This window comes from Capsicum annuum, unplaced genomic scaffold (assembly GCF_002878395.1).
Source record: "Capsicum annuum cultivar UCD-10X-F1 unplaced genomic scaffold, UCD10Xv1.1 ctg82646, whole genome shotgun sequence".
Lineage (NCBI taxonomy): Eukaryota > Viridiplantae > Streptophyta > Magnoliopsida > Solanales > Solanaceae > Capsicum > Capsicum annuum.
Genome location: NW_025893458.1, coordinates 109347 through 122726, shown reverse-complemented (window position 1 = coordinate 122726; position 13380 = coordinate 109347). Strand labels below are relative to the sequence as shown.

General features: G+C 38.7%; 2 protein-coding genes across 2 annotated transcripts in view; one reads left to right on the top strand and one right to left on the bottom strand.

The window, feature by feature from the left end:
• LOC107869304 (probable LRR receptor-like serine/threonine-protein kinase At3g47570) overlaps nucleotides 1–5019 on the top strand; it is a 6997-nt gene extending 1978 nt beyond the window's left edge. The window contains exons 2-4 of the mRNA XM_047405945.1: nucleotides 3640–4369; nucleotides 4526–4717; nucleotides 4908–5019. Of these exons, the coding sequence (XP_047261901.1) occupies nucleotides 3640–4369; nucleotides 4526–4717; nucleotides 4908–5019 (1034 nt within the window). The remainder of the gene's footprint in view (nucleotides 1–3639; nucleotides 4370–4525; nucleotides 4718–4907) is intronic.
• A 109-nt stretch (nucleotides 5020–5128) lies between these two features.
• On the bottom strand, nucleotides 5129–12992 carry LOC124895500 (probable LRR receptor-like serine/threonine-protein kinase At3g47570). Its single transcript, XM_047405944.1, has 3 exons — nucleotides 10775–12992; nucleotides 10423–10688; nucleotides 5129–5206 (listed from the first exon to the last, which is right to left on the bottom strand). The coding sequence occupies exons 1-3, from the start codon at nucleotides 12681–12683 to the stop codon at nucleotides 5129–5131; spliced, it is 2253 nt and encodes a 750-aa protein (XP_047261900.1). The 5' UTR covers nucleotides 12684–12992.
• Between the last annotated feature and the right edge of the window lie 388 nt (nucleotides 12993–13380).

Genomic DNA, 13380 nt, shown 5'->3' with positions numbered 1-13380 from the left:
AGGTTCTGAGGCACAGTCTAGGGGTCCAGATAAATAGTAGATATTTCGAATCGCAGATCAGATTGTACAGTGGTTAGACTTCTATGATCTAGAAGGCCTGGTTTTTTCAGATAATTATCTTTAGTTATGTTTTGGTCTACTGGGGGCCTTGACCCAGCTTTCAGACAATTTGTTTAGTTCATAGTAGAGATTTCGCAGACTGAGTCAGACATTATTATTTAGACACATTTTTGGATTTTAGTTTAGTATTATGATCATATTCAGATTGACCAGTTTTCCGTATTAAATTTCTATTTCTGCATTCTCATTTGCTTTATGAATGTTATGCATGATTATTAGATAGAGCAGGGTGTTTCCAGCTCTTCATGGTTTGGGATGCTCTTCATGGCTAGGGCCCCATCTTGGGTCTTGACAAATCCGTACCTCACAAAATCGAGAGAGGAAATTAAGCAAACATCCTCAAGACATGAGGGGTTAGGGTCAGCAAAATACACACATCACATTCCATGCCGAGGGGGGGACAAACTTGGAGTATATCCACGAGTATTTTGTGTTGAACATAAAAAGCTTAGTACAAAAGACACAAAGGAAGAGGTCATCATCCACAAAACGAGATAAGGAAGAACTTTGTCTTCCTTCATTAGCACCCACAACCAAAAATTTCTTGTCATCTTGACCAAGTATTAAGTGGGGAGTGTAGAGATTTTCATATTTCAAGAGGGTGCCGGGATCAAATGGAAAAATTAGCCAAGGGTCTAAGCTGAGGCTAGCCCTTCCTTCCCCTAGAATGTCACTCCCACATTCACACACAAGGATATTTTAATACACATGGTCTCTATGAACAAAGCTAATTGCAATGCTTTTACCACACAAGATGTTCAAAGAGTCATGTGCATTATCAAGATCAATTCTATAGACATCGTCACTAACTTGAGAATTTTTAAGCACCCTATTCACATGCTCAAGTAGTAAACTACATTTAAGAGTTAATTGATCATCATGCACACCAATATTAATACCAAGAGTACTCATTTTTGAGACTACACATTCCTTGCCCATAAGAGTACACTCATCTCCCAAGAAGAGATTTCCATCTTTTGGAGGAATGTTGTCACACCATAGTGGGATAGAATATCGGCTATAGCCTTCAAGGCAAGATATACCATGATTGTTACCACTAGGTTCATTAGGAGTGTTTATATCATCTTCAAACAAAACATTAAACCTAAAGAGAGCATGATCTATCTCACGGATAGATTTGGAACTAGCAAGTGTTTCACTCTCTATAAGTTCACTATCACGTACCAAAGATGTTTCAATCTCCTCTTTACCTTGGTATGGGTCGGGATAGCCCACCTCTTCCTTCGGAAGCTCTCATCACAAGGTTTTTGGACAAGGGAAGTTGGATTTTGTGGGATAAGTTTAGGTAGCAATTGGCGTAGCCTTTCCACATGCAATTTCATTTCATCAATATAGTCGGTGATGGGGTCAAATGTGTCATCAAGATTGGTGGCAGCCATGGTATCTAAAATAAAATACAACAACAAACAACAAAACAAACAAACTTGTTAGCTAAAAAATTTCTCACCACACTCTCACTCTCGATTTTTACCTCACACTTGATTTCACAAGTGTTGAAAGTCGGCTTGTACTTCGTGAGTGATTGAGGGATGAGTCTATCTTTGCCTGGAATAGATTTTCGTTTGGGTTGACTGAAAAGAAAATTTATTTATGGACTTGAATCAATAAGACACAATGAATTCACAAAAGAGAAAATCACACAACAAACGCTTAACACGAATGAACGAACACAAAGACTAACTCACAATCTAGTAGATGAGTACTAGTTTGCCAATTAGTATTGGAACCAACGAAATTGAAACAAAGGAAAAACAAAAGGAAACTATGAAATCTAAAATTTGAGCCAAAATTTGATGCATGAACAGTAACTTCATGACGTGGCAGCCACGTATTTGGTTGCGGTTTCTAACAATTTTTGTTGTCCAATTTCAAGTCCTGGTCAATTTATAATTTAGGAATTGGTGGAATTTCTTTTAAGGAGGGAAATTCAAACAAGTCTTGGAACCTTTTCAAATTCAAGTTTTCAAGACTTAGACTTTTGTAGTACTTTTCCTTAAAACATGGGTCCTTGAATCATGGAAAGTTGTTGGAAAGTGGTTGAGATGTGATTGACTAGTTGATGAGTGATGGTAAGTCTTTTAAGAGTAACAAAGCTTCACCTTTTTCCCTTCACCTTTGTAGATCTAAGGTTCACTTTATTTTAACAAGATATGAAGGTTGTGAAGAACTTCAACACAAAATCAACAATCACCAAGAACAACCAACAACAATCTCCAAGAACACCAACAATTTCACACGGCCAACTTCCAATTTTCACAATACAGTATCTTCACCACTTGGCCAAGACAACTACAACTTCAACAAAATGGTTATTAGGCCACCAATTAACAACAATATCATGTGGCCAAGCTTATAATAACAACAAGATGAAGGCCATAAGGCCAAAACAGTCCACCACAACAATGTTCAACAACAAATCGGCCAAGTCCAAGTTCACGACTACAACTTTAACAAATACAAGATCAAACTTAGATTTAGCCTCAAAGTGTTAGTTGAGAACAAAAATAACACTATAAACACTCAATAAAAGAAAAAATCTCGGCCAAGACACAACAAGAAACAATTTTTCGCCAAGAACACAAAATGGACAGATTGTTCTTTTTCTGGAATTTTCAGATTTCAATTTTTTTTTTGATTTTTTAAGTGAGCTAGCCCAAGATTTGATCCTGTAGGAACAAGATCAATCCATGCTTTGATACCAAATGATACAGTAAAAACAATGGGAACACGAAACAACTCCAAAACAGTCCACTAATCTTATGGATTTGAGGACTAAGATGGAGACCACTCTCGGATTCACTACAATAACAACAATACGAGATAACAACGGTGCATTTAATACCAAAAATAGAAGCAACACAATGATAACAAGATGAACACAATGAGAACAAATTTTGGATTCAAGAAGGACACAAAACAGTCCACTATGAATCTACAAAGTGCAATAAGATAAAGATTGATAGATAGACCAAATGAGGGAATAATATTAACAACCCAAGAATTGTTACACCCTTGGACCTTTAATACTACACACAACACTAACCTATCTCCTACGTAGGCACAAGAGGAATCTCGATCTCTCAAGGACCAACGTTTCCAAGCTTGAATCCAACATGAGTGATTTCACATTCAAGTTGATTTCCCTAGTTACAATTTCAGATTTGTGCCTCAAGGATAGAGGACTTGTCTTTCAATGTTATACAACATTAATTATCATCAAAGTATAATGAATGAAACCTTAAAAGGTTCTATTTATAGATATTACAAAAATAGTGTGAAATATCCATAATACCCCTCAAGGATGAGGTGCCCATCAAGTGAAAGAAGTGGGCTGATTTTGGTGTGTTTTGGCCTTCTTTTACACTTCACTTGTGCACTTTCTTGGATGGATTCATTACGCACTCATTCATGTCCATCCTTGTGGTCGTACTTGTATCACAAGTTTAGAGAACCTTCATGATCTAGTGGTTCTTGACTTATTGTCAAACAACATGATAGGTTCTTTACCTCCAGAAATTGGAAATCTAAAGGCAGCGACACAGATGGCTCTGTCTATGAATCAATTCTCAAATGAAATTCCCAGAGAAATTGGAGGCTTGCAAAATTTGGCGTACCTTTCTTTGAGACATAACAAGTTGCAAGGACCTATACCTGACTCAATGAGCAATATGACAGGTTTTGAATTCATAGACCTTTCTCATAATAATATGTCTGGAATCACTCCTAAGTCTTTGGAGAAGCTTCAAAACTTGAAGTATTTCAATATTTCTATCAACAAATTTTATGGTGAAATACCCTCGGGAGGTCCTTTCAAGAACCTTTCGAGTCAGTTTTTCATGTACAATGAATCATTATGTGGTTCTTCAAGATTTAGTGTCCCGCCATGGCCCACTTCATCAAAGCATAGATCAAATAGGAAAAATTTGCTAGTTCTTTTTCTTTTGCTGGGAATTGCACTAGTGGTTGTTCCTAGCACCTTTATTTTTTTCTGGATAAGGTATAGAAAAGGTAAAAGAGCTCCTCAAGAAGCTGATTCATTGTCTGCCATAACAAGAGAAAGAATTTCATACTATGAACTGCTCCAAACAACTGATGCACTTAGCGAGAGTAATTTGATTGGTTCGGGAATTTTTGGCTCTGTATACAAAGGCGTTCTCAGAAGTGGAATTACAATTGCAGTCAAAGTGTTCAATCTGCAACTGGATGTGGCATTCAAGAGTTTTGATATGTAATGTGAAGTTTTGCGTAGCCTTCGCCATAGAAATCTTGTAAAGGTCATTACTAGTTGTTCCAACCTTGGTTTTAAGGCTTTAGTGCTTGAGTATATGCCAAATGGAAGTCTTGATAAGTATTTGTATTCACACAACTATTTCCTTGACATCAGGCAGAGACTAAGCATTATGATAGATGTGGCATGTGCGTTGGAATATCTCCATCATGGGTGCGCATTGCTAGTGATTCACTGTGATGTGAAGCCTAGTAACGTCTTTCTGGATGAGGATATGGTTGCCCACCTAACCGACTTTGGCATCTCAAAACTTCTTGGTGAAGATGAGAGTGATTTACACACAAAAATGTTAGCAACACTGGGTTATATTGCACTGGGTACGCCTTTTAGTTTTGCTGATCTGACCTTTTCTTTCCCTACCTAGAAAGTATATTGCATCTTTAAATTAATTGTTTGACTAGTATGGACGGGATGGTTTGGTATCAACAAAGTGTGATGTCTATAGCTACGGGATCATGTTGCTGGAAACGTTTACCAGGAGAAAGCCTAATGAGTTTGAGGGAGATCTTAGCTTGAAGCAATGGCTGAGTTATTCACTTCCAGAGGCAGTAATGGATGTTAGATTCCAACTTGGTAACATCAACGGGTAATCACTTCCAGAAAGAGCTAGATGTAGTGGCATCAATCATGAAAGTGGCATTAGATTGTTGTGCTGAATCTCCGGCAGGAAGGAAAAACATGAAAGATGTTGTAGGGATGCTACAAAAGATCAAGGTTCAACTTCCTGCATGCTAAGCATCTTCTTGGAGCCTCTCGTTGTTTGAAATCGCTTGTTTGCTGCAAATGTTTGCTAAATTAGTGGATTCATGTAAATATTTCTTTTTTTTGTTTTGTTTTACCACTCGATTTCCTCTTTATATTAATGTTGGTAAATGGTGGAACTTGTAAATATAAATTGAACAACTAAAAAAAAATTAATCCTCTTGAAAATCTCAATCTGAATAATTTTTTCATTTGCTTGAAAAATCCACTTGAAACTGGAGAAAGTGGCCCAGAGGAGAAAATAGTTTCGTTTTTCATTTGCGCCCAAGTAATAAGTAATACTTTTATGATGCATTATTAGTCCTCCCTACACTAGCGATAAATGGTCCATATTTCACAACATAATTGGTAAATGGCTGTTGCGGAAAGATCGTGGGTTAACTAGAATAGAATCACACACAAAACAAATAGAAAAGAAAAATAAAACAAGGTTTTTTCCAACTATCTGTTAATAGAACTTTATTGAAAGGAAGAAAGGCTAAGGTTTACAATATAATCTGAAAAGCCTTAAACTAACTAAACAAAAGTAGGCTATATATACATAGCCAATAACCTAAAGGTCCATAAACTAAAGGCCCAATAACATATGGGCTAACATCCCCCCTCAAACTCACAATGCAACAGCAATAAGCATTGAGAGTTTGTCACACAAAAAACGAAATCGAGACGCCGACTGAGCCTTCGTAAAAAGGTCAGCAATCTGCAAAGACGATGGAACAAAAGGAAGCGATATGGTCCCGAGCTGTAAATGATGACGGGTGAAGTGACAATCAATCTCAATGTGCTTCGTACGCTCATGGAAGACAGAATTCTTTGCAATTTGTACCGTACTTTTGTTATCACAATGCAGGGGAGTAGGCATAGAAATGTGAACCCCCATATCTGCAAGAAGCCAACGTAACCAAATAATCTCACATGTAGTCACAGCCATAGCACGATACTCAGCTTCTGTGGAAGATCTAGAGACAACATCTTGTTTCTTGCTCTTCCACGAGATTAAAGAGTCTCCAAGAAACACACAAAAACCAGTGGTGGATTTACGATCATTGCGATCTCCATCCCAATCAGCATCACTATAGGCTCACAACTCGAGAGATGACGTCGAGGGAAACAAGAGATTCTGAAACTGAGTGCCACGAAGATACCTTAGAATACGAAGTACAGCTCCCCAGTGCACAGAAGTAGGAGCAGTAACAAACTGGCTAACAACATGAACTGCATGTGCTATATCTGGACGAGTAACCGTAAGATAAACCAAACTACCCACAATAGTCCGATAAAGACTCGGATCTGATAATGGAACACCATCACTAGGACAGTAACGTGCATTGGTTTCAAGGGGAGTATCTACAGTCCTGTTGTCAGAAAGACGCGCCCGTGTAAACAAGTCAGATATATACTTAGTCTGAGAAAGAAGATACCCTTTCTTAGACTGAGCCACCTCAATACCCAGAAAATAACGCAGCAAGCCCAAGTCCTTCATTGCAAATCGATGAGCCAAATCATACTTCAATAACTCAATACCACTATGATCATCACCAGTAATAATCATATCATCTACATATAAGGACAATAGAATTCGCCCTGCACTTGTACATCTAACAAACAATGCTGAATCATGGTTACTCGGGACAAATCCAAGGGAAGTAATAACAGTGGAGAATTTCTCAAACCAAGCACGAGGGGCTTGTTTGAGACCATATAAAGCTTTTCGAAGCCGACAAACTTCACCTGGCTGGTGGTCAATACCTGGGGGAGGAGTCATATAAACTTCCGCGTGGAGATCACCATTCAGAAAAGCATTCTTGACATCCATCTGAAATATCTTCCACTGTCGAACGGATGCAACAGCAATCATAGTGCGAACAGTCGTCATCTTTGCTACGGGGGAAAAAGTCTCCTCATAATCCATACCATATTGTTGTGAATACCCTTTTGCCACAAGTCTTGCCTTGTAACGCTCAACAGACCCATCAGATTTTGTTTTTATCTTATACACCCATCGACAACCAATCGCATGCTTACCAGGTGGGAGAGTAACCAAATCCCATGTATGTGTATGATGAAGAGCAGCAAGTTCCTCGGCCATAGCATTTTGCCAAAGAGGATCAGACACAGCCTCTCTATACGACTCAGGTTCAGACAAATGATGTATGTTTGCAATAAAGGAAGCAAATGAGGCTGAATATGTAGAATAGTAAAAATCTGGCAGTTTGGTGGACTTACAAGGTCGAGTAGACCTCCTCAGAGGTGGTGGGTCTCCAGTCTCAACAGTCGAAGGAGCAGACTCAGGCACAGGCGAGGCTGAAGCACTATCAGGTGGCACACCAGATGGCATGGATGAATCCGGAACTGGAACCTCTATGTCAATCCCAAAGGGATCAATAAGCCGAATATCTGACTTTGTCACATCATGGGTTTTAGCTGGAATGGAATAAAAAGGAATATGTTCCAAAAAAGTGACATGTCGTGAAACATATAATTTCTGACTTACAGGATCATAGCAACGATAGCCTTTTTGTCCAATACCATACCCCAAAAACACACATATAGCTGATTTTGACCCTAACTTATTTCGTTCAACATGAGGACGAAGAACAAAGCAAGTACATCCAAAAACTCGTAATGCAGAATAATTCGGCGGGTGACCATATAGTTTCTCAAACGGAGACATCCCTGAAGTCAATGCAGTAGGAATACGATTAATCACATATACAGCAGTTAGAACTGCTTCTCCCCAAAAAATACTAGGAACCTCTGCAGACAAAAGTAAAGAGCGTGCTGTCTCAACAATATGACGATGTTTTCTTTCTGCCAGACCGTTCTGCTCAGGAGTGTCGGTACAAGATAACTGGTGTATGGTACCATCAGAGGCAAGTAACTGAGTGAAGTCATTAGAGGTATATTCACCCCCTAAGTCACACCTGAAACACTTTATCACAGCTGAATGTTGTGTTTTAACAAGGGCTCTAAAGTTGTTGTAAATGCCAAAGAAATCAGATCTGCGTTTCATAAGATACACCCAGGTATAACGAGTATAGTCATCTATAAACGAAACATAATAGGTCGATCCACCCTTAGTGGATACTGGCGCTGGTCCCCATACATCAGAATGAATAATGTCAAAAGGAGCAACAGAATAAGACACACTTTTATTAAACGGTAAGGCAGAAAATTTTGCCAGTTTACAACCACTACAATCTGAAATATCACTAGTGTTCACATGACCCAAAGCACCACTAGAGACCAAAAAACGTAAACGTGAAACTGACACATGTCCTAATCTGGAATGCCAAAGATAAAACTGAGAAGACAAAGGACTCAAACGAAAAGAAGATAAATCTATGCTAGAGGCAGCAACTACAGACACTTTGAGATTCTCCAAGACATAGAGTTCCCCCAACCTACGGCCGGTCCCAATCACCCTCTGAGTATGTTGGTCCTGTATAACACAAACAGAATCAGAAAAAAACACCCAATTACCAGCCTTACACAACTGACTGACCGAAACAAGATTTAAAGCAAGTTTGGGAATGTAATAAACATCAGAGAGGACAATGTGAGGGGTAGTAACAGAACCAACACCCTCGACTGACATAGGTACAGCACTCGCGGACATAACAGAGATTGGTGAAATGGGTGACAAAGAACCAAACGATGACAAATGAGGGGACATGTGATGAGACGCACTAGAATCCAATATCCACAAGGAGGAAGGAATACCTGAGGTACTAGAAGAAACTGAACCCGAATGAGACATAGATGCTGACATGGCCGTAGGATTAGAAACGAAGAACTGTCTGAACTGTTCGAAAACCTGGGGATCCAACGCAGAAGGTGGCATAGTGCTAACAGACTCAACATCTACAGATGGTGCAGCAGCAGCGAACTGTGGAGGACGAGATGACCACGGAGGAGCACCAGAGGAGCGTGACGGAGACTTTTGCTGCCCATATTTCTGTTGCTGCCCAGATTGAGGCTGTTTGACCTTGTTAAGTAACAACGGACACTGAGCCTTCCAATGATTTTTCTGTTTGCAGAATGCACACTCATCAAATGCAACTTTAGGAGATTGTCGAGTCTGAGTACGGGGTGGCCTAGACTGATCAGTTGAAGCAGCAAACACGACAGGAGTAGTAGTTACTTTAGACCCTTTATCCACTTGAGACTTGATACGAGTCTCCTCTGCAATCAGTTCATGAACCACAGAATCAACAGTAGGGAGGGGAGATCGATGAAGGATTGTTCCACGTAGGCCCTCAAAGTCAGAACGGAGTGCCATCAAAAACTGAACCAAGCGTTGCTCTTCCCGTCTAGCAATGTACGGCCCAAAACCTTTTAACTCTGCAGATTCAGTAAGTGCCAATTGATCCCACAAATCCGACATGGCAGCATAAAAATCTTGAATACTGAGATCATGCTGTTGAAGAGCACGGATATCATACTCCAACTGGTACTGCTTAGCAAAATTAGACTGAGTGTACAGTCTTTCCAAATGATCCCAGACCTCCTTTGCTGTGTCATACTTAGCCAATTGCATACCAATTGACTGAGTTACAGAATTGTTAATCCAAGTGATAATCTTGGAGTTATTAGTTTCCCATAAGTCCACCAACAAATCAAAATTTTCAGTTTTATCATCGATAGGTCTTGGTTTTACTCCAGTGATATAACCCCACATATTCTTCCCACAAAGAAAATTCTTCATGACATAACTCCAATAGGCATAGTTCTTACCATCTAATTGAGTACTAATGGACTGGAGAGAATCATCCTTTCCAGTCATTGTAAACACAGCAACACACAAACAATTCAAAAAACAAAAAGATGCAAAACCCTAGGTTGAACAATTCCGAACGAACAACAATGGCAGCAAGCAAAAGAACGAAAGACGAACAATACCAGACAGCAAACGAAGACAGCAACAAATCAATCCAACCAAAAACCCAACGAAAACAGCAAACAAATACAGCAGCACCTCAAAAAAAAATCAATTCCAGTTCGATCCGCGCAGTAGGTGCCTGCTACAAAATCTTCAACCAACAAATCAAAGGACATGGATCGAACTAGCTTTGATACCATGTTAATAGAACTTTATTGAAAGGAAGAAAGGCTAAGGTTTACAATATAATCTGAAAAGCCTTAAACTAACTAAACAAAAGTAGGCTATATATACATAGCCAATAACCTAAAGGTCCATAAACTAAAGGCCCAATAACATATGGGCTAACAGGAGATTCAGCACAACAATCTAATGCTACTTGCATGATTGAAGCCACAACATCTAGCTCCTTCTGTAAGCATTTACCCATTGGTGTTACCAAATTGGCATCTATGACGTCCATTACAGCATCCGGAAGTGAATAACTCACCCATTGAGTCAAGCTAAGATCTCCTTCAAACTCATTAGGCTTTCTCCTAGTAAACGTTTCCAGCAACATGACTCCATAACTATAGACATCACTCTTTGTTGACACTAATCTTTCCAGTCCATACTCTACAGTTAAACAATTCATTTAAAGATGCAATGTACTTTCTAGGTGGAAAAAAAAAAGAAATAATCAGCAAAACAAAGAAACGTACCCGGTGCAATATACCCGAATGTTGCTAAGGTTTTAGTGTACAAATCACCCTGATCTTCACCAAGCAGTTTTGAAATGCCAAAGTCGCTGAGGTGGGCAACCATATTCTCATCCAGCAAGACGTTACTAGGTTTCAGATCACAGTGGATCACAGGCGACGAGCACCCATGGTGAAGATATTCCAAAGCACATGCCACATCTATCATTATGCTTAGCCTCTGCCTGATGTCTAAGAAGTAGTTGTGCGAATACAAATACTTCTCAAGACTCCCATTAGACATATACTCTAGAACTAAAGCCTTGAAATCAAGGTTGGAACAACTAGTAATGACTTTTATGAGATTCCTATGGCGAAGGCTACGCAAAACTTCACATTCCGTATCAAAACTCTTGAATGCCGCATCCAGTTGCAGATTGAACACTTTTACTGCAACGACAGTTCCACTTTTGAGAATACCTTTGTAAACAGAGCCAAAACTTCCAGAACCAATCAGATTAATCTCACTAAGATCATCTGTTGCTTGGAGCAGTTCATAGTAATGAATTCTTTCTCGTTTCTTTGTATACAATGAATCATCAGCTTGTTGAGGAGCTCTTTTACCTCTTCTATACCTTATCCATACAAACACAAATATGATAGGGACAAATAAAATTGCAAGTCCTAGAAAAAGATATAGAACTAGCAATTTTTTCCTATTTGGTTTGTGTTTAGATGAAGTTGGGCATGATGGGACACTAAATCTTGAAGAACCACACAATGCTTCATTGTCAGTGAAAAATTGACTCGAGAGGTTCTTGAAAGGACCCCCTGAGGGTATTTCACCATACAATTTGTTGATAGAAACATTGAAATATTTCAGGTTTTGAAGTTTCTCCAAAGACTTGGGAATGGTTCCAAATATGTTATTATGAGAAAGGTCTAGGAATTCCAAACCTACCATGTTGCTCACTGAGTCCGGTATAGATCCTTGCAACTTGTTGTGTCTCAAAGAAAGGTGTGCCAAATTTTGCAATCCGCCAATTTCTCTAGGAATTCCATTTGAGAATTGATTCATTGACATATCTATCAGTGTTGCAGCCTTTAGATTTCCAATTTCTGGAGGTAATGAACCAGCCATGTTGTTTGACGATAAGTCAAGAACCAATAGATCCTTAAGATTCCATAAGCTTGATGGTATATTGGAAATCAATGTATTGGAATCAAAATGTATCTCTCTAAGGGAAGTAACATTCCCCAAACAATTCAGAGATCCTGAAAGTTGATTTTGACTGAAGTAAATAGCACCCAAACTCTGCAATTTACAAAGAAAATCTCCTATATATCCTGTAAATTTGTTGTTACTCAAGTCAAAGAGCTGAAGGTTTTCCAAGTTGCCAATTGATGTGGGAATTGATCCAACCAAGTTATTTTCAGAAATATCAAGGAATAATAAGCTGCTTAAGTTCCCAAAATCATTTGGAATTCGCCCTTTGATCGTGCAACTGTCGGCAAAAAATTTTCTAAGAGATGTGGAAAGGTTCCCTACAGAGACTGGAAGAATGCCGTTTAGAGGGTTCATGTATACATCAAGAAATGTTAAATTTCTGCAATTGGTTAAGGAAGTCAGGAAGCTTAATGATGAATCACTTGTTAAATTGTTTCTCTCCAAGTCTAGGTACTGTAAATGAGTCAAATATCCAAGGGAATTGGGAATCAAACCACTGAGTTTATTGCCTGAAAGACCTAGAATAGTAAGTTTGGAACAATTGGAGATGGAATGAGGAATAGTCCCAACAAGATTTGTTAAGCCTCCCAGAAAAAGTCTTTCAATGTTGGGTAAGATAGAATCTATGTTTGGTGGGAGGCTTCCTGATAGATTGTTGAATGAAAGATCAATTATTCTCAGCCCTGATATGTTGAAAATCTCCATATCAAGTGAACCACTAAAACTATTAACCGAAAGATCAAGTTCATCCAACTCAACGAGATTGCTTATCTCTTTGGGTATTTCACCTGTCAACACATCAAGAAAGAAAAAATAAAAGTGAAATGAACTAGTTAGCTTATCTCATTTGGTGTTTCTTGTCACACTTTTAAAGATTTATTGGTAATTGTTTCATTTTATTACTCATTACATGCATATATTAATAGAATTTTAATAGTTCTAATGGATCTATAAACATTAACATGAGACACATGTGCAGTGCACATGTATAGATAGAGAGACACCATTTAAATATATATGTACCTATAAGTGATTGGAAGTCTTGTTTACCTTAGAGTATTAAACTTGGGAGGTAACAAGCTCATAGGTTTTATTCCTACGTCACTCTCGAATTCCTCAAGGTTGGAGACTTTGGAGATATCTTATAATTCACTTCAAGGAAACATTCCAGAAGAGATAGGTAATCTTCACAACATGAAAGTGCTATCCATACAAGCTAATCAACTTACGGGTTCTATACCACTAACAGTTTTCAATATTTCTAGAATCGAAGTCATTTCATTTACTGGCAATTGCTTATCAGGAAGTCTTCCCAATGGCTTATGCAATGGTTTTCCGAATCTCAAAGGTCTTTAGCTATCAACAAACAAGCTTCATGGTCATATTCCCACGAGCTTGTCAA